This window comes from Dysidea avara, chromosome 13 (assembly GCF_963678975.1).
Source record: "Dysidea avara chromosome 13, odDysAvar1.4, whole genome shotgun sequence".
Taxonomy (NCBI): Eukaryota; Metazoa; Porifera; class Demospongiae; order Dictyoceratida; family Dysideidae; genus Dysidea; species Dysidea avara.
Genome location: NC_089284.1, coordinates 2,705,898 through 2,727,312, shown reverse-complemented (window position 1 = coordinate 2,727,312; position 21,415 = coordinate 2,705,898). Strand labels below are relative to the sequence as shown.

At 39.5% G+C, this 21,415-nt stretch overlaps 3 protein-coding genes across 3 annotated transcripts; 2 read left to right on the top strand and 1 right to left on the bottom strand.

The window, feature by feature from the left end:
* The first annotated feature begins 495 nt into the window (after positions 1-495).
* Positions 496-2,550, top strand: LOC136243706 (CUE domain-containing protein 1-like). The gene is made up of 7 exons (XM_066035254.1): positions 496-1,221; positions 1,274-1,321; positions 1,502-1,711; positions 1,772-1,835; positions 2,037-2,107; positions 2,210-2,251; positions 2,313-2,550. The coding sequence occupies exons 1-6, from the start codon at positions 633-635 to the stop codon at positions 2,224-2,226; spliced, it is 999 nt and encodes a 332-aa protein (XP_065891326.1). The 5' UTR covers positions 496-632; the 3' UTR covers positions 2,227-2,251; positions 2,313-2,550.
* Positions 2,551-3,462: 912 nt separating this feature from the next.
* LOC136242332 (HEAT repeat-containing protein 6-like) lies at positions 3,463-18,818 on the bottom strand. Its single transcript, XM_066033741.1, has 20 exons — positions 18,624-18,818; positions 18,257-18,364; positions 16,943-17,083; positions 15,863-15,978; positions 14,096-14,198; positions 11,754-12,145; positions 11,203-11,659; positions 10,271-10,517; positions 10,146-10,218; positions 8,636-8,771; positions 7,233-7,367; positions 6,214-6,336; positions 5,677-5,877; positions 5,547-5,610; positions 5,412-5,482; positions 5,067-5,144; positions 4,960-5,013; positions 4,723-4,887; positions 3,846-4,050; positions 3,463-3,792 (listed from the first exon to the last, which is right to left on the bottom strand). The coding sequence occupies exons 1-20, from the start codon at positions 18,774-18,776 to the stop codon at positions 3,629-3,631; spliced, it is 3,186 nt and encodes a 1,061-aa protein (XP_065889813.1). The 5' UTR covers positions 18,777-18,818; the 3' UTR covers positions 3,463-3,628.
* LOC136242334 (DNA polymerase delta subunit 4-like) lies at positions 18,803-21,060 on the top strand. The gene is made up of 4 exons (XM_066033742.1): positions 18,803-19,014; positions 19,106-19,177; positions 20,648-20,759; positions 20,818-21,060. Exons 1-4 carry the CDS (start codon positions 18,864-18,866, stop codon positions 20,840-20,842), a joined length of 360 nt encoding a protein of 119 aa, XP_065889814.1. The 5' UTR covers positions 18,803-18,863; the 3' UTR covers positions 20,843-21,060.
* Positions 21,061-21,415: the final 355 nt, after the last annotated feature.

Sequence of the window (21,415 nt, the reverse complement as noted above, 5' to 3'; positions counted from 1 at the left end):
CTTTTTCAGCACTGGCTGCAACATCGTAGTCACAGTTAAGCCCACAATCTCACATGATGCACACCAGTCTAGTTAGGCAAAGCTGGTACTCTGATCTTCCAAAGTGGTCAAACTTGAAAAAATAACCCTTGATCCACTTGACTGAATTCTAGTAAAATTATGTTCACGTTGTTTTAGAAGTATCAATCGTCGGCTTTGCAAACTGTACTTAGCTAGCCATTTGACCAATTGCAAATTTCTGACTTTTTTTGACTGAGGACGAAGACCAGAGTACAGGATACATTGTACACTGGACCATAGATAATTATATGTATGTAGTATAATCTATGACTGGACTGATGACAAATAACTAGGTTAGTGCATTTCCGGACATCTCATCACTGTTTAATTAAATTCCAGAGACTTAAGTCTGCGGCTCGTATACTTTGAGATTGCGGGATTCGCCATCCTGTCGTCTAGCAGTCGTGGTAACGTCATCGTATTTAATCAGCTGAACAGATAATTTGGCCGGCGTCATGGTAATGAACACCCGTCTAGTACTGGTGGTATGTTATTTAGCGCAAAAACTCTTAATAAATTGGACCATACTGTTGACTTGGGTCACAATTTTACATTTAGGTAGTTAGGTAAGGATGTCTTTAGTAAGTGAGCGGCCGGTAAGCGGTCCGCCTCATTACACGGGCGGATCATGCAAGCACTCAAGGTTGCCAAAGATAAGTTTGGTCTCGGCCATGAAAGATTTTCAAGCAATGTTCCCCGACCTACCGCCGATGGTGATAGAAGCAGTGTTGAGAGCTAACGGGGGAGCTGTTGATCCAACAGTTGAGAAATTAATTTCAATGTGTTGCGAGCAGCAAAGACAGGAGAAGAAAGAACTGGACAGTGATATATTACCAGGCTACTATGAAGTGATCTATACTAAAGAACAGCAGCAACCACCTCCTTCATACCATGCATCTCACACGTACGCAGACGCTTCGACACAAACAGAACTTTCGTCGGATACGATGTGTAAGAGTGATCATGGTGTGGTAAACGGCACATTAACAGAAGACTTTGAACGTCTCAAACTAAGTGACTCACAATCGAGCAGTACTAGTGATAGTAGTGACGTAGCGTTAAGAACAGACGATGAAAAAATGGCATTATATTTGCAGAACAGAGAACTAATACAGCAACTAAAAAGAAAGCAAAGAATTATAGAATACTTGGAAAGAAATGGTAAGTGGTCAGTACCTGCTAGTGATATAGCTATACTGTGTTGTTTGCACAGGTAGTGGAGAACAGCACAATGGGACAAAGCCACACAGACACAGTGACCGTAAGTCAGTGCCTTGTCTACATACAATACAATAAGTCTCTAGTCAAAATTGTGTTAGGTTGCACATGAGGGCAATAATTTTTGGGGAGAACCTTAGAAGTTTTGGGAGACAATCATTTGTGATGTAATCTGATTTAAAGTTGACTAATAACTATGTCTACCTGTCTGTCCTCCAAACAGCTGTGATGTCATTGGTACCATGCTTTGATGGGTCTACAGGGGTAGCTACACAACGTGTTCCACACTCCAAAAGTCGTCGTACGCAAACAATGTCCATACAGAGGCAGCAAAACACCTCTCCACCCCCCAATGCTACTGTTGATTCAAAAGAAGCATTGGATGACCATTCCATGCTACCAACCATCACAAGAAATCAACCTACCAGGAAAAGTTAGTTTTCAGATGGGAAGGAAAGCTCTGTGCTAGTTATATGTTTACTTTCTGTTTTAGGTGCCAAAAAGAGGCTTCAGAATTTGTCAAAAAGACTTTGGAGAAGAAATGGTGGCAATGATGTGTATCCTTTAAATGCAACAGTGCTATTGTATTAGGTGTACTAACCACTAGAGTGTACCCCTTAAGGCTGGAATGTACACACACACATTAACCACAATAAGTGATATTATTCCCTGAAGGGAAGAAAGTGTGATGTAGATAGTTAATTAATTGACAATAGCTTTATGAAGTCAACTGTTTAATCCTTGACTGGGTGACCTAGTCCTCAAGTCTCTCCCACTTCATCTCAGGCACACTTACTACAACAAGACAATGATTCCATATCTAGCTACAGTGAGTTGTAGTCACAATGTCTGTCTATGTTCAACCTTGTACCTCAAGGTAGTCTACAGTATTGCATTCTTGTTGTTATAGTGGTTTCTGATATTTATTTAGGTGTTAGCCACTGCTGACCAAAGTATTCTTTCAAATCTACCAGTAAGTCTCATGGGAAGATAGTTGGCATTCACTTTATATTGTGTGTCTTGATCTTCTTTAGATTGTTCATTCCACTTGTGGGAATCTCACTTTTAATAATGTTCAAAAGACTAGTGCAAAGATAAAAGACTTTGTATTATATAATATTTTTTAATCCATTTTTCAAAAGCCTGTGACAGGACTTTTGTGTATCTCTTGCTTAGCAAGTCAAAAATGTAATTATTTGTTTGTCCGTTTGTACATATAACACATATACATGAATTTTAAATATTTAAAAAAACAATTCTATTTTTCTTTAATTGTCTCAAAGTGAAACATAGCCAACATTGCATGGCTATTTTGTTGGGTTTGGTTGCTATTCAAGTGATGACAATATAATTTGTTTTTTATTGATGGAAGAGCACTGGGGCCAGATGAATAATACTGCTGGAGATGTTTTTCCATGTGGCACAATTAGTAGGGCAGTTGAATAATGCAAACACTGATTAAGTCAGTTGACATTGTGACTACAGCCTGTCCATTATCTGGATGAGTTGCCTAGCAACACTATACCACAGTAACTACATCTCTTGAACTATGATGTAGTGGGGACTGTATGTGTGTGCAGCACAAACTATTGTACAGTATACTCCTACAGGGAACTGTTACCAATGCTTTCAACATGCATCCTGTAGGGAGACCTAGGGCCTATCAGCCATATCAATAGCTAATGCACTAGTGTATCCTGTAGGCAGAAGAGCTAGATTCTGGTGAACAGGTAGCTAGCATATTTACATTCATTACACAGGATAAGTACACTCCATGGACTGGTCATGAGGAAATATCTATTCATTGTCATAGCTCTAGTGGCCAAGACCTTAGCTACCTAGAGTGGCCATACAAGGTTTCTTCCAACTGTTCATTCAGACAATTGTAGTTTCCAACTAACAGGTTAATAGGCTGTAATGTCTCAGTGTGACTTTGAAGCATGCTATCATCTGACCTACTATGTGAGAAACTTGTGGTGTGGCCAATGAGAAACAAAGGGAAACTGTATACCCAACTGACCACCATTATTAGTCAGACAAACAGACTTGACTGCTTGACCACAGAGACAAGGATTTGTGAGAAATTTTGCCAACCCAACCCAAACCAGAAAGCTGATCTAGCTTATGAAACCATTTGACCAAGCAATGGAATTCAAAGACCCACTCCCTTCCACATTGTACTGGTAAAGGCAAAAATCATTTACACATTTTCCCATACAGACAATTGTACACTAGAAATTGATATGTTACAGTGATCTCAGTCTACACCTAATATGGAGTCTGAGAATTCAGTACAGTCAATGGGTCTGTGTACATCATGTATCCTACGGAGAGATGATATACATGTATGTCAGGTCTTTGGTTTCAGATCACAGGCGGTGTGACTACTTCTTGTGTACTTGGTCTTGTCAAACACCATGGCCAGTTCTCTGAGAAACTGCTCGTTTTCTTGTACCAAGCTGTCACTATCTCTTAGCTGTGACAAATGTTTCAGCGCAGATGTTGTGACAATATCTGTACCCAAAAATTAGGTTTACTACAAATTGAAAGAGAATAAATGTACCCACCAATTGATGGCACAGACGTATGGTCATCTTCCTCCCCTTTGCTGTTGGGAATTGCCGTGGCATGGTTTTCTAAGGAATTTGTACTCCGCAGTGTCTCTTCCATGTACTGACGTATCACCGGTAATAAGGGAGTCAATGTCTTGCTTACTTCAGGGACATCCTCAAATACGAGCTGGCTTGTTAAGTGGCATAGAGCTGTACATAACTACACATGTAGAAGAGGTATCAATTTCATCTCCAATGTCATTACACTACAATTATTTGACCACAAAGGTTGGGTCAGGTTACCCCTGGCTATTAGCTGAAGACAATGACAGACACAAGAAAAAAAGGAATCCTCACTGTTGTCAACTGAGCAAAGCCGCAAAACTCACATACAATGTGTCAACTCACTCATATACAGTAAACTATAACTTAGCTCATGAAATAGCAGACAAGTAGACTACAGAATAGTTCAGTCCTGAAGTTCAGCTGCTACATTTTTGCAGTCTCTTTTCTCGGTAATAACAACTTGATACCTTTCCCCTACTAATACGTTCATAGGAAACAGATACATGTGGGGTGTAATCATGCTTCCCCCAACCAATCTCTTAATTCCTTTCCTCCTCCTACCCACCCCTCTCACATTTTTGACACTCACCGTAAAATTGGTTGCCAAACATACACACACATGCTCCCCTCAGGAACTGGCAATGTGTGTAGTTTATTTATGAGTCACAAAAAATAGTAACTTAAGCTCTACTGCATAGTATTGGCACACACAAATAGTTATATAGTTTCCATAACCTTGGCTGCATGTTTCAACTAGCATGGGAAAATAACTTTACGAACACATCTACATTTGTACGTTACACAAAATTAAAATTTGATGCAATACCTGTTGCTTTAGGCTGGCACAGTGCTTGTATTCTGAGAAATCCGTGAGAGTATCACTACACTGCAACGCCTTGATCACTGCTGTCAGCAGCTCGGCTAAGTGGGCAGGGCTCACTATGCAAGATCGCTGCAGGGAGCAGAGAGCCAACGAAGCCTTAGTGCGTACCTGTGGATATGGTAACGAAAGACATAACTGATACAAACAGGCAGCAAGTTATTTGGACATCAAATAACAAACTTTAAAATTCTTGCATTCATAAATCACGGTAGACAATGAGGCAGTCACAGCTACCTGTGATGGCGACAAGAAGATCCTAACCACATCACACAGATAGGGATTCTTACCGTAGCGGAGGAGTGTGCAGAACAGAGAGGTGCACTTTGCAGAGCTAGTCGAGCGGCATAACAAGCATTCCACCGTGTCTGTGAAAATTTAGCATAGACAAAATTTACACATCATCACAAAATCCACATTAGGTGCTTCAATAACTACTAAATTAAGGAAGTTAAATAATAAACTATTCAAATATCTCATTTTATGTCATGCATCATTGAATCAATCATGATTCCTCGTCAAGTATCCCTATGGGCCATTTGCCACTATCATAAACATCAAAATCATAAAAATGTAATGAATATGTGTCGTTGTTTTTGCAGTCGCATACCATGGATGATTACATGACTCCTTACCTTAGCTGCACCAATGTTAATGCAATGGGCCATTGCCTTCATCGCCGGCTGGATATGCTGATTACACAGCCCTGAAACAGTCAACACAAATTTGTGGTGTGAATGACATGACAAAAACAAAGCAGCTCCATTAACTTAGCTGATCCGTTCCCATGCAGCCTAACAAATTCCCCAACGCCCGAACACCATTGGATTTGACCTATTTTAGAGATGTACAATGTACAAGGATAATATGATTAGTTACATAGCAATGTGTATGTGTCACCTTGTCCGTATCGAGGCATGCATTAATGGATGTCTGCAGTAATCGGTTGTATGTGTCGTTGGGAAGAGGGTCGGACAGACGTGGTAGGGAATCACAAAGGTTGGCCAACGACCATGCTGCCTTGGTGCGGATCAGCAGGTTGTTCTCAGCCGACACGGCAGACACGATAGCTTGGGAGGTGTCCAGCATGAATGCAGTGTCCTAGTTACACATAAATCACACACACACAAAAGAAGTATTGAAAACGCCATTCTTAGAACAGTCAACAGGTTTACAAGTTGTTACAACGAAAGTTAGAGGTGGAGGAGGAAAAGCAATTCCCAGCTATTGAGGGCTATACCCCTAAACAGACATCTGATAATACACACATTAGCTGACTGACTGTCTAGTGATATAAGAATTGTTTTGGCCATTACAATGTTGATAAAACAAGCAGCCAACTAAGTTAGGCTATAAAACAAACTTAAGAATCACTGTCTGGGATTATTCCACTATTCACCATAATCGATAATAAAAAGTGCATTAGTGGTGACTCACTTCGACCAAACTACCATAGGTGACAAACATCCCCAGTGTGCGTATGGCAGCAGAGCACACGCCAGGGTCGGGATCTTTGCTCATGTTCAACACAAGACTGAGCATCATCATACACTGTGAGTGCTGTGTAGAGATCACAGTAACAGTGAGACACTGCATGTATTACACACTACACACACGTGCGAGCATGCACGCACGCACACACACACACACACATTCATACACCCACACTACCAAAAATTACTTGCATACTTTAAAATACACATAAGCAGACGGACAGGCAATTTACACACACAACACATGCTCACTTAGCACACACACACACAAGCCACCTGAATTATTAACAAATTAATTAAGCGACTACATTGTGAATGTTTCATTGATCTGTCTGGTTGGTTAGCATCTTACTAGCTACAGATGCATTCACCCAATGGACACACACGCATGCACACATACACACACTTGCAATGTACAGTACATGAACTCATACATGTATGTTACAGAGAGGCCATTGGCATGGCATATATAGTAGAGTAGATCTGAGTGGGTCTGGCATTCATGGCCACTTACAGCTATATTCCAGTGTGTGGATTCAGTGGATACATATATAATCTATTGACACAACATTGTTAAAAAGGTACCAAATATCTGCTGTATAGACTGGGATAAACACTGGGACCATTCAAACCAACTCAGTCATGTAGCCAGTTTGATCTAGTGGGCTATTAAGAATGGTGCACAGTCAGTGATTCTGTTTTCGAGTCAGCTTGATGTCATTAGTATAAACAGCCATGGAGAGAGATGATGATCAAGACAAGAGGTCCCATAATGAGATTGAATAAATTGTGTTAGTGAATTAATTAGTGCATGGGGAGCCAAGGCCCAGTAATCATATACTTGTTTGTCAGTTCTTTGACTATTGTGCTGAAACTATTTGTATTGGTTCCTTTCTATTTAACCCAAAGAAAACACATACACATACTCTACACTACACACACACACAACACACACACTCTTACATTCAGTGACTGCAGTGTGTGATCTCCAATTGTTGCCATGACATCAAGAGCAATAGCCCGTGCCACGAAGTTGCTCGTCTCTTTCAGGCACAACATCAGTGGTCCAGCCAGGAGGCCCTCCCACATTTCAGTGCACTACAACAGTTATACTAATACACATATCAATACTAAACCCTTGCAAGCCAGCCAGTATTTTCTCTGCGTGTGGGCATGGGGAAAACTGTTTGGTTATCTCAGCTAGTATTTTGTTGTTATTGTTGTTGGCAGGTAGAATGTAACCTCATAAGATATGTGCCCTTAGTAACAGTTGTTCTATCATTGCATCATTATATTCACCAACTGCTTTGATTGAATTTCAGCAGTGGAAGATTATGAGACAGTTTTTCCATGCATAAAAATACAACTGGCTGGCTCACAAGACAAACTAAGCCCAACCACACAAGAAGGCACAAACATTGGAATGGACTGTTACAACATTGAATGTGTAATGTTTTAATGCTCATGTTCGATCACCAAATGTAAGCAGTAGTGACGAGATCAACTGCTAAATCTGTGATTTTTTTTTCTCAAGATATATATGTGCACCAACTGCCTATAACTGTTGCATAGACCAAGTGTAATACTATGGTACTGTACATTGTACCACTACTGTTTATGTAAGCACTCAGCTACGTACCAGACACCTCTAATGGGAAGTGCTTGACTGGCTGTTCACTGTCTGAGCATTTCTTCACAGAAGATAATAATGCCAACAATGACATCAGTACAATAGACCTTTGCACTGTAGCCATAATTAAATGGTGTTAACATATTATAACCAATCAACAAAGCTGAAACACTCCACCAATTGGACCCATAATACAGTTATAGTATCAGAGCAGATAACATTACAGGGACAGAGTACACACACGTGGCAGCAGTCACCAGTCGTGTGCTGCATACATACCCCATCGGGATTCAATCAACAATACTGATTTAATATGGAATATATGATACCCTTCAAAGCTTACTCCAAAATCTGGTAGCTATGCAGTTGGTAATAATAGTTTGAAATGTTGCAGGGTTGTGGCCTGCCTTGTAATAACAAAACAACTTGGTAAATGGTAATGAGTTTAAGTATGAAAGAGATTGAAATCACAGTACATGAGTTCAAATATGTCTGACTGCCCCTTTGTGTGTACAGCTGTGCGAATATGTGTATGTCCAACCTCTGTGTGTGTGTGTGTGTGTGTGTGTGTGTGTGTGTGTGTGTGTGTGTGTGTGTGTGTGTGTATGTGTGTATGTGTGTATGTGTGTGTATGTGTGTGTGTGTGTGCACGCGCGCGTGTAGTGTGTGTGTGTGTAGTGTGCGTGCGTGCGCGCATAGTGTGTAGTAACAAGTGTGAGGTTTAAGTATAAATTACTTTAGAAGGACCAATTTGCTGTCGGTAACTTGCCAAGCTTCTGCCAAACTCTTCCAACAGTTTAAGTAGATGATGCCTTGCCTTGACATCCATCATTGCTATGACAACATGGTCATACACGTCCTCACAGTATTGGCTAGAATGTCACAGATCAAAGGGAGAACACATAACAATACCAAACAGGCTATTCAGTGTTAAGACTAAACTATATTAATTTATCTATTCACCTATGCATACTTGTAATGGGAATTCACAAAGGAATGATATTCCACATGCACATCCAATTTCACAAGCCATAACTTCCATGCAAATTATTTATCACCAGTTTTAAAGCTTTCCCACAAGTTATAATGTGGGAATCACCACCCCATACTGTAGGATACACAGCAAAACATTCCCCAGTATGGATGCCAATTAACTCACAGGACACACTGTCCAGTTTTATTGAAACTCACCACCCAGCACAAGTTACTCCTAAAGAAACTCTCAACACATCAACTACAAAGCCAAGATTCCTAACAAGCCATAGCTTTACATCAAAATTTAAACCACATGTACAGTATCCATCTGACCGAAAGGTTTTATATTGTAGACCTATAAGGCCCATATCCGGTGGCGGATACAGGGGGGTTGCAATGGTTTCAGCTGAAACCCCCTCTGAAAAATAGCGCACGCCACAAATTTATTTACGATTTGTGTAGGCGATAAAATCACCAAGAGTAATATATATTGGGACTTTTCTGTTAGCCAAACTTCATACTTTTGCCTTTGAAATATGCTATTACAACGTTTAAGCGTGTTAAGCGCCTCCAAAAATATTTATTGTTTTAATGAGTACAACTGCTGTTTTGCTTCAAAACCTCCTGGATTGGTAAGATTCAACTGTGAAACTATGTTGTGGTGATTTTTACTGATTCATTGCTAGCTATAGGCCACTGAGCTATCAAAGACTGAGCTAACTTAGTAACATCAAGAGCTAATAATAGTAGGATTATTTAACTCTTGGTAACATTCACCCCAGCTGGACTATATTAGCTATACACTTCTGGGATCACAGTTATTGAAAACTTCTGGGGAAACTTCCTGAACCTGAAACTCCCTCTGAAAATTTCTAGATCCACCACTGATATTGTTTACATGCCAGGAAATAATACAGCATTCCCCTAAGTCCATCACCTGATTGTTGCTAGTGGCAACAGGATGCCCAAAGGCATGTTGTTTAAACATTACTGACCAAAATAGTTGACTAATGTAATTAACAGCAGAGATGTCAAAGGCCAACCCTTCCTTATAGAAGAACAAATATTGTCAGTACCTCCCCTGTGTAAATTCATTATCAGAGGGGAGTAATGGTGGAGAATTCTACTGCCCAACCTGTCCAGTCTCGTTTTCAGAACACAGCTGTGTCTATCCTGACCACAAGTATGACACAGCTATGTAGGCACACCCAGTAGTAACACACATGGGACTCTCTTGGCAACACTCATACCAGCAATCATGAACCACTTACTAAACTTTGTGTGAATAGTTCTTGAAAAGTGCTGTCATCACCTGGATGGCTTCAGCCTGAATCGGTGGACAATCTGTGGCATACATAAACCTTATATAGACATGGACAATATAATGTACCCATACCATTGGTTGAAAACTGTCGGAGACAGTGCGTCATCACCCACGGCCGTGGCACCTCCGTTGCATCCATTCCTTTGCCATTCTGCTCATCTGAAGTCTTACCAGAGGTGATGCTGTCTCCCGGTAATAGCCATGATTCAACCTCAACCAGGGGAGAATGAGAACTCAAAATGGCAGCAAAACACTTGAGAGAGGCCGTGCGTACATCAGTGTTGGAGAAAGTTGCCACACGACAAACCTCCACGATGACCTAAGAAATGAGAAGAGACAGACAATGTGGTTACAGCAACTTGAGTACACAGACATAAAGGTGCACACTTGTTAGCATGCCAAAAACCTCTGTTCTCATAAGATCAACTTGTCTGCATTGTGTAAAGAGAACCCCCACAACTCATTGTGCTGGCATGACTCCATAACAAGTGAGCCAGAAATATTACAGCAGTTAGCGTGTGCATGACTATGAATCTGTGATCACCCTGGACACTGTAACCACCTCAATCATCACCTTACCAAAAAGTTTTAGTGTACTGATGGACAGTAGGAGGTATGCTATTTTTAGCACATTTTGTTTTCTGCTATAACCAACACAACTACATGGAACATATTTTCTTTTCTCTATAAAATTTAGAACTTTAAATTGTGTGATGTGATACAACCGTATGCATATATGGAAGCATTGTTTATAAATAAATGAAGCATGTGCTGCTTTTAAAATCTCTCTTTGTTGGCATATATTCCCAATATGAAGTAAGTTTGGCCAGGACAGGAGCCCATAAGTGGTGCCATGTGCCTTGTAGCAGGCCCCTTTTCAGGAGTCAAGGAAACACAGTCAATGCTCAACAGGCATTAAAAACACACGTTATACACAATGACACACCACACTACACACACTTACACACTATACTATACTATACTAGTACACACATACTACATACCTTAGAGATATAAGACCCAGTCAGTTGATGGTAGGGACAATTAGTAACTATCGTTACTAAACACTTCAATAATTGTATTATGGTGACTGACGACCGCTCAGCTTTCAGTGCCGATAATAGCTGACAGTGTACTTCCTTAATAATGCCACCCAAGGTCTGGGAGAATGCCTTAAATGCATGTACAGAAGTTGGTGGCTTGTCATCAGCAGCTGCTAGCAATGGTCCAGATCCTTCAAATATTGTGTTCACAAGTTGTATGGCCGCACAGCGTGAGTGCAGCAGTGGATCACGTGCTACCAGTGTTAGTAGAGTGGGTGTGGCTACCCTGGGAGGGGGAGGGGCTGGAGTGTCTGGCAGGAAGGATGACCAGTAGCCAAAGACAGTTCGGGCACCACATTGTTTGAGTACTGCAGCCAGGCCAATGCAAGCATGCTGCCGCACTTTAGCATTCTGCAACCTACAAGGAACAATAGCATGTAGAAAATTGAGCCACAAAGCAATTTTCTTCAAATGATATTTATTTGTGATAGCAAGCCTTCATACTGGCTCACCTTATCCACTGAGTAGCTGACTCAGTATCAGAATGTTCAGAGTCAGAACTCTGCAGTCTGGATTGGCCCAGATGAGTCCTACGGCTTCCATAACCTCCACCCACCTCTGATCCCCGACCCCCAACATCAGAATCACTGAGATCAGTCAGTGTTTGATCAGACCCACTTGACAGGGAGTCCATCTTCCTTAAAAACTTTTGTGGCTTTTTCTTTGACTGACGCGCATGTCGCTTCGCTGGCTGCAAGGCAGCCCCTGTTTGCCCTGCACTATTCCACTGGTAATACATTTGGTCCTTGAGTATGGCCAGTAGGCTCGGCAGGGTGGCCATTAGTGAGTCCCTTGGTAAGTTAGGCACCATTGTAATCAGAGTCTTGTGGCAGGCTAATAGAAACTGAATTGGTAGCAAAAAAAAACATGTCATTTGTGTACAAAAAACACACACAAAAAACACTTAATAACCAAAGGAGACAGGAATAGGGAGATCCTTTAAGGTATGTATTTCTGTCTGATTTACAGTAACAAAACTGTTACTGCAGTCTAGTGCCATATTTTCCTGTGATGGTTATTCATTGTAAACCCAGATGATAGAGACCAATATTAAGGGTCAAGCAGACAGTGTACAGTGGAGAAGAGAAAGGTCATAATTATAACGAAAAGGAAAATTTTCAGTATGTACTGAAATGGTCCCAAAGGGAAGCAAGTTGAAATTTAAAATGGCAATGATGTGACATCATGTCCCCCAACAAACAATGATAGCATACCCTACACTGGAAGCTCACACAAAATGTACCCACCACGTTAGGGAGAAATCTCACCACTTAGCAGCAATTACATAATCAAACCATCAGCACACCATAATGAACACCAGACAGTAAATTGTCTACACCACACAAAAGGTAGGTCATCATACAAAGTGGGGTCTTGTGGCTTAACAATTACAGCTGCTTTGACTTAGCTCATGACTTCCCTAGTCCAAGCAAACCAAATTGAATTAGTCATTCCTAGATACCAGCCTGCATGTGCTACAGCAACTTGCTGTGTGAAGCCCTGCATGAGATGGGACCACTTTCATTATGTGAATTAATGATCATTGCCCCACCAATGATAACACTAGTACTCCCTTGATCACACTAGCACTCCCTTGATCACACTCTCAGGACTGGTGACAAGTTTGTGGCTTGGCTAGGTGATGAAATTAGTGTTAACGACTTTCCACCATTGTTTTTATTTTTGGAAAAAATTTTACAGCCGTTTCACAACGTATGGCTAGTACTGTAGGTCATTCTGAAGTAGGTCATTACTAAGTTATATTTTAAAAAACAAACCTACCCAAAATTCACCATGGTTTGGCTACCAGCAATACTTGCATACAGATAAGCAAGAGTAAATGATAAAAGTATTTTATTATTTACACTTGATATAAGTAAGTCAATGTGTACTTATATACAATCTTATACATACCTACATTACATGCGTACCATACTTGAGAAGTTACATACATATACACTACACAGACACACAGACACTATAAAGTGTGCCATTTAACACAAAACACTTTTTAGCATTCTCTACTCTAATCGAACACATTCATGATTCTCAACACGTCTACATACACACATGGGACACATTCATATTACCCCATTTACACTACACACCCAGTCAATGACTTATGGCGATGCATGTACTGGTCAATACAAGTGGCAGCAATTCCAGTCACTAGTGTAATACTAACTACATATAAACTTAGACAGCTGACTACATACCTACATACATAAAAATGGGTTGCATAGCATAAATCTTTAATTAATAAGGTTCAACGGAATTAACCTATGTATATCAGAGTCTTCCCCAGCAAAATAGAGCGATGAAACTATCAATTTGCTACCAACATCAAAGTCAAATTGTTAATTATATACATTCCTATTACCACATCAAAGGAATTTTGAGTAAAGTAGAGTGGTGCTGTGCCACTCTACCGCTCTTTAGGGAACCCTCTGGTATATACCATTGGTATCTATGCACCCTGAATATCAAAGTGTCCAGCTTTTCCGGGTGACCTTAAGAACTACGTGGGACATAAAGCGTCTGGATTATGCAGTACTTGCTTTTTGGGTGTCCACATTAACAGGCTGAACAGAGGTATATATACACAAGAGTAACTATACTGGTATTCTACATAAAACGTACTGCATGTACAAATTAGGTCTAAGGCTCCTACCTACTGCAATTCAGACAAAAACATCAACGTAATTCAATTCTTAAAATGTATTATACATTGTAGTGTGGTTGTAAATTTAAAATATTTGCTGCTGGTCAGGTTACATGTCACACAGTAGCTTACTTTACAGAGCTGTAGGTCGTCAAGTGAGTGGGTAGCAGCAGTTTCAAGCAGTGTCAATAAATGATTGACCAGTCTTCTCATCACATCATCACTCACCCCAATACTAGAGGGAAACCACATCAGCATTACAACACTAACATTCCTTACCAGGAATGTGCGTGTGTGTAAGTGCCACCTTGTGGCACATACCGTCCCTACATAGAAGCCTTACTCAAATGAAAGGCCCATCTCTTAGACTAAAGACACAGGTGCACAATACACTGGAATAAGATGCAGTAGCATTGGCTAATGCTCTTAATTTTCCAAATGATTGTCTAAATTGGTCTTTGGTACATCGACGTAACTCATAAGACACTTTTGAACAGTGGGAAACTCATTAAGAAAAACCTCTACAGCAATTATCACTGAATTTCATTCAGTGGAGCCAGAGGATGGTACGACAAATTAGGTCAATCATGCAAGAATTCTCCGCTGAAAGAGGTAGTTTTTAAACAATAGCCCATAATAGCAGCCCAGAAAACAGGAACATCCTGTGTAACAAATAATATTTTGGAGGGAAGGGTCAAGATAAGGAAGTCAATGAGGGGGCACTACACAGACAGGAAATGCTCCAGTCATACCAACCAGCCACTTCTATCCTGTTTTATTGTATAACAGGTCAAATGATTATAGTAAAACTTGGCTATCCAGTTGAAAAATCTCACTGCCTTTGAACATCATAAATTACATACATAAATTTCTTGTGTGAATTTTAATTTTTAATTTTTAAAAGACTCTCAATTTAAATTACACGTATGTCAGAACTTAAAAGGTAGAAGACAAATATGGAACCACCTTAAACAGACAAACGTTTCAATGAAAGAACAGTACCTGCTTGGATATGATGACATATTTAATTCTATACAACTAGAGTCAGAGAATAAACAGACAGGATATAACATCACAACATGTATACATGTGATGTAATATGACATAATATGACATCACTGTAACATGCCCTGACAGGGAGGTGAAAAATATGACAACCTGGAGAAAAATGCTTGGAAATAATTTCATTCTTGTACTGTATCAGTTGGCCTTGGCAACAACACGACAATGGATATATGCACCAGTTAGATTAATTTTCTTTCATCAGGCTAGAAAACATGGAGTGTCTGTCAGACTCTCAAAACATAGTCATGATGGTGTCAGCATAGCCACAGAGACTACATGTTGTGTTTTAGCAATTTCATCACAAGGAGATGGATTTCTTGGGAAACCCATGCTTCACAGTGTGAAATGAAAAGCTCCAAATTAGAGGTACAATGAAGTGGCTAGCGATAATTGTGTGTGTAGTGTTTGTGTAGTTGTAACAAGAGTATATAACGGGGGGAGAGCTTGTTATGTACTCTTGGTTATAGAGTGTGTGTGTGTATGTGTGTGTGTGTGTGTATGTGTCTAGTGAGTGTATGCACATGACCCAACCATAAATTTGATTACATGGTTGCAGCAAAACAAACAAACTGACAGACTAACTGCATTGCAAATATATAATATACTGAGTCTTATTGATGTAAAAGTGACCAGTAGCTTCCAGTGAGAGAAACATGATAAACATGACCACCCAACTTCAGAACAAAAAACAACGGAATGTTTGAGAAGAGAAAATACACTTGCAGATAGGATGTACACCTGTATATATGGTACAAGCAAAATAAGAATTCATGGCTAACTATAACCAGTCACAGACATGCATACATTACACGCAAATAAATATGGCTAACATACTGTTTAACAATGGCGTGCAGACAGTTGATGGACACTCGGCATGTCTGCAGGGAGCAGGATGGAGGCACAAACTTGAACAAGACACCAGAAGAGCCACCAACCAGTGAAGTCATGTGCTACCAGAAACAAAATCATATCAACAAATGTGTATAGCAGCCACTACACACATGTCCTAATAATTATCACTCAAACACTCAGAATCCATATAATCTTCATGAATGGTGTTACAGTTAAAACTCTCAATCAGTATCAATTACAGTGATATAAAGTTACAATACAGTTCTTAATAATCAATCATTGGTATGTAGTAATGTAGTTGGATCGGCTTCTCTTTAGAAACAAGTTACTTGAATCTCACTGTTGTCACTTCATAATATAATGCCATATATAAATAGTTAGTTGGAGAAAGTTGACAATTGACCAATACTTGTTAGGTCATATAACCACACCTGTTATTACAACACTATACTACTTTTATTATATTACACTTTCTCTCATGCTCCACAACATAAGACTTAATACTACAAAAAATGCACACCATGCAGTCAAAACCAAATAACACGACCATTGGGTAACAAAACTACCACACTACCAATTTATATTTTTAAGCTTGGCATTCCTTCATCAAACTAAACAAGGATGAAGCCTTTTCTGGGTGGTGTGAAAAGTGACTCCTAGCTTGAGCAAGGACCTGTTTTGCAGTGATACAAGAGTAGATGTCCTTGTACAGTTGGCAAAATATATGTAAGAAAATTGTCATTACTGATGCATGCCAATTTTCCTAAATCCCTGTGTGTACATGTGTGCATGGAATGTGTGTGATTGTGTGTGATTGTGTGTGCATGTGATTGTGTGTACAAATGCATACCCGTTCAAATAAATGTACAGTTCTTGCCATTTTGTAAACCCAGGTTGGAACTCTGACCCAACCCTTATTCCATTGTCTTTAGCAGTGTGTATAATATTATAATTTTAATCACTCAAAAAGAAGTGTAACTAACTCTTGGTAATATTACACAGCTATACAATATTCTGAGGACGTCCCAGTAACTTGTATTACTAGTATACAAACCTGTGTACCTCAGGCTTCCATTTGCAGTGTACCCTTGCCATTGCAGCGGTAGCATAGAGGAGGTCACTGACTGGTCCATCGCTGGGTGATGACATGGCAGACAAGAACAACTTGAGGCATGTGTTCTGAGCAACTTCAGAAAATGTTGCCTATTAAATGAGATCAGACAACACAACACAAGCAAGTAACCAAACACTTGTCAGAGGGACTTTTAATTTTAGATATAAATTTTATAGTACTGTCATTACCCTTCTATCAAACTATTTGTAAAGCTGAAAGGGCATAGCATACTGTAGTTAACAAACAACATGATACTAAAGCTCATCAAACAAAGATATAATGAACAGTTCGATAATCATAACACTTGTCTATGAGTACATTACATAGCAACTGTTACACCATATATAATCATGCAACATTAATGAGGACTCTATAGACCTGTGCGCACTAAGGCGTGGTCCAGCAAAGAGTTGCTACGGCTTCAGATTTCATGATGACTTACAGGGGAAATGAGGGCAAAGTATATATATCGAGCATTCTGTTGCAAAAACCCTCCCTAGGCGGGATAACTCGCCATGCAACAAATATGTTATGTTCTTTTACCTAGTAACTTTCTAACAGCACTCATCTGTCTTTCAGTACAATTATTTTGCATTACATTAAAAAAATTTCCTAGCATGGAATTATAAGTTTTTTGCCCTCAAAAAATGGCGAATCCACCATTTCAATGATGTACTAAAGTGCCACACCTTAGTGTGCACAGGGTCTATATATGGTCCTAGTATACAGGAGTTCTACTCTACTAGGCAAAGTGCCGAATTTGTAAAGGCTCTATAGCTTTCCCACAAGGACACTTCCAATGATGCATATGAAATTGTAGATCTTACACTACCAGAATACATTACATTCAACAGAGGAATTACAAGAGGGCACGAATACAAACTTACCATACCTATTATGAGAATTGATTCATACAGATTTAGTTTCTTCCCCTTCACTGCCAAACTTTGTACAACCAGTGGCTGTTCGCTCACCTTCTATCACAGAGTTTAATAACCTACTACTAAATGAATTATAGAATTTTCAATTATATGTATGATTTTGCTCATTGATTTTGTGTACATTACATTTATACTCGCTGTGCGAGGTTCTGCAATTATAATAATACTACCTAACTGGACAATAAAAATAAAATAGCAAGTACTAGTGACAACTTTGTCTTGAGCAAGAAACAATCCTGTATAAGTTTTTCTACCCATGGAGTCACACACAAACCGTATACACATGCATGCACACACACACGCACGCACGCACGCACACACCTCTTGTCGTAGTATGATGTTAGTGACATAGTGTGAACACTTTGCGATGAGTGTTTCATCCCGAGCAGACAGTAGTGTACACAGTCGGCAAAGTACAACACTGGCTAGCTGAAACAAAGAAAATAATAAAATGTATAAACATACCCAAAAGCATACAATGTAAACAGTGTTATTATGAGGCATTCAAAGCAGCTCCATTTGTGCATCTGGCACGTATTAAAAACAATAAATTATGCATGCAATTTTCAATGCTGAAGTACCAAAAGGTGCAACCTTGCTTCACATGATAAAACTGGACTGACAACATATGGTCATACATGATATCAACATTTGGGAAGTGTTTACAGTAAGGTTTACATCGCTGTACCTTGGCGTCAAACTTCTCCACAGGATACACAAGACCATTAATGGCATCCAAAAGTTGTCCAAGATACACCTCGTTGTCTCTTGTGTATTGTTCTATAGCGCCAATCTTCCCGGCTATTTGAATCCACGCCCTGGTGCTTTCACCTTCCGCCATTTTAATTATTTTCGGTTGTGGGTTTGAGTTGTCTTTAACATTAATCGATTATGGTTGGCTATTATTTTGAATTGCTATGCTGACGTCATGTCCACCAAGGCAAAAGCAAAACAGCGAAAATTAGATCTACCTAGCGCAAAAAAGAGACCATTTAAGAAGAAGGGCACATCTCTAAAGGACTCTCTACCCAAAGAAACTGCCAGGAAGGATCTGATTGATTCTACGAAGCCAGAACCAGGTTCGATTCACACTATATTAACGTACGTAGAATATACTATCTATGTATTAACGAAGCGTTGCGTACAGCAAGTTATATTATTACTTGTTAGATGTACTGACACAAGAACATTTACATCTGCTCAAGTCGTTTGACCATAATCCTGACTTCGGACCATGCATTGGTAAGTGCATGATTGAAACATAGATTTATACCATGCATATATGTATGTGGGTGGGTGGTCCATATCCACTATAAGATTGGCAGCCTTCAAGCCATTATTTGTCAAAGTGCAACCATAGCAAAGTGCCTAAAAGTATTTCCAGCTTGTACCTTCGTCTTCTGAGTGGTGACAGGGATAGCGCAATCGTGAATTTGTGCCAACTTGATAGCACACTGACACATGAGTTGACCTCAGGGCTGACAACCTTACAAGGAGTGTGGCAGCCGTTTTCATCGTGAGTCGTCATCCCCTCAATGTGAGGGATAAAGACTCGCGATCGAAACTACTGCCACACCCCGTAATTGGCAAGTTGTGTAATCACTCACACTTACGTGTAGTGATGTTGTATTTGAGTGGTACAGTATGTGGTGGCTAAAAAAATTTCAGATGAGCCCCATTCGGCCAAGTTTTTTTCGTCAATTTTGCAATAGTGGTTTTCACCAAAGTTTTTTACTATACAGTATTCTATTAGGGGACCATGAGATATTACAGAATTTTTGAAAACTGTTGATGTTCACCCTATGACATCATAATGTGTGAAAAAAATGCAAGATCCATACAAAACAGTAGTAGTCATTATATGTACAATAATCCATGCTGCCAAATTATGTATATTTGTTTACATTGTGGTGACAAAAGAAGATAATCTTCCATGAATAGTATTCCTTCCTTCTCAAATGCAGCAGCATGAACTCCTTGGTAGATTCCCCAATTTCAACTCTGTACACTCGATCTGCAGCACAGAGTATACTCTAATAGAGCAGTCACTTTCACAAACATGCGACTAGTACTTTCAAATTCAAATCAAGTGTGTTCAAAGAATAAAAACAACAAAGATTATGGTTCCAACCTGTAGGTCTGGCTCCCTAGTTACACTTGTACCTGTATACCTATAATTTTTATATTGAACAAATATGAACCCAAGATTCTTGGTCCGTAAAGTCTCCATACAAAAAAAAACAAAAAAACTGCAATTTCACACACCACACAATTGCAGTAGTTGTTAGTTGTTTGCATTGCCAATTTACACATTGACCGTTGCTTACATGTGTTTCAGTGGGTCCAGGCAACCTCAATTGAGTTGTCATCACTTATCTTTCCCCTGGTTCTGTTAATGTACACTTACAGTAGAAGCTCGGTTACTCAATGTTCTCAGTTGATGGTAGGTAAGTAGATTTGCTCAGACCTGTTCATTGATGTACATCATCATAATATTCTAATAGAACAGTCACTTAAAATTTGAGTATATATAGAGCTGGGATATTACTCATCTAAGAGATGAAAAGCTAGACACTAACAAACAGACGAGGCCACCTCAAATGCCAAGTAGTAGATGTTCACTTCTGTAGTCAATGCAAAATGTGTGCACGTGTGGACAATAGACTAGTTATCTAGTACTTATAATGCATGGATGTATCGTTATACATACAGGTATTACTAGACTACAGAGGTGGAACAGAGCCAAAGATATGCAACTAGATCCCCCACAAGAGGTGCTGAACATCTTAACCAAACACCCTGAAAACTATGAAGTGCAGGAATGGTGGGTGATATGAACTGTCTGTAATACAATTTTAATCAGTGTGTGTCTCTTTATGTAGCTTGTGGTCTAAACATAACCTCTAAAGTACCTACTTGATCTCCTATACTTTTCCATTAGATTTTGTACTGTTTTCATGTCGCATACAGTAATTTTATTTGATTTCATAACATGTACAAAATTTTCAGCAAGAACATAGTTTTGTATGGTTACCATCATGCATGCTCCACATTAACTTCCATAATGTCCCACCAATCATGTTCAGTATACGCATGTATTCAATTGATATACTACATGTAATGTATCATGTCATCCCTCAGCTTCATCTCTGCTGCTGTCTTGCTGCCATAAAAATATGTTACTAATTTTATTTTGTACCTGTTGCTTGCATTACTCGTTTGTCGAGCCAGGAATGCTGCCAGTTCACAATTACATGAAATAAAAAGTGTGGAATGGATGTCTGCTACTTATTAGTTAAGCCTATTGTATATATGTTTAGACTTTCATTGTACCATATATGCTTGTATTTCAACGTGTACATATCTTCAGCCAAGCTGTGAAAAAATAGTACGGTCTTAAAAAGCCTGCATGTGTAACAATTAAGTTGTGAAATCAACAGTAGTGGCCAAGAAATAGCTGCAATGATGTTAATGCCAATA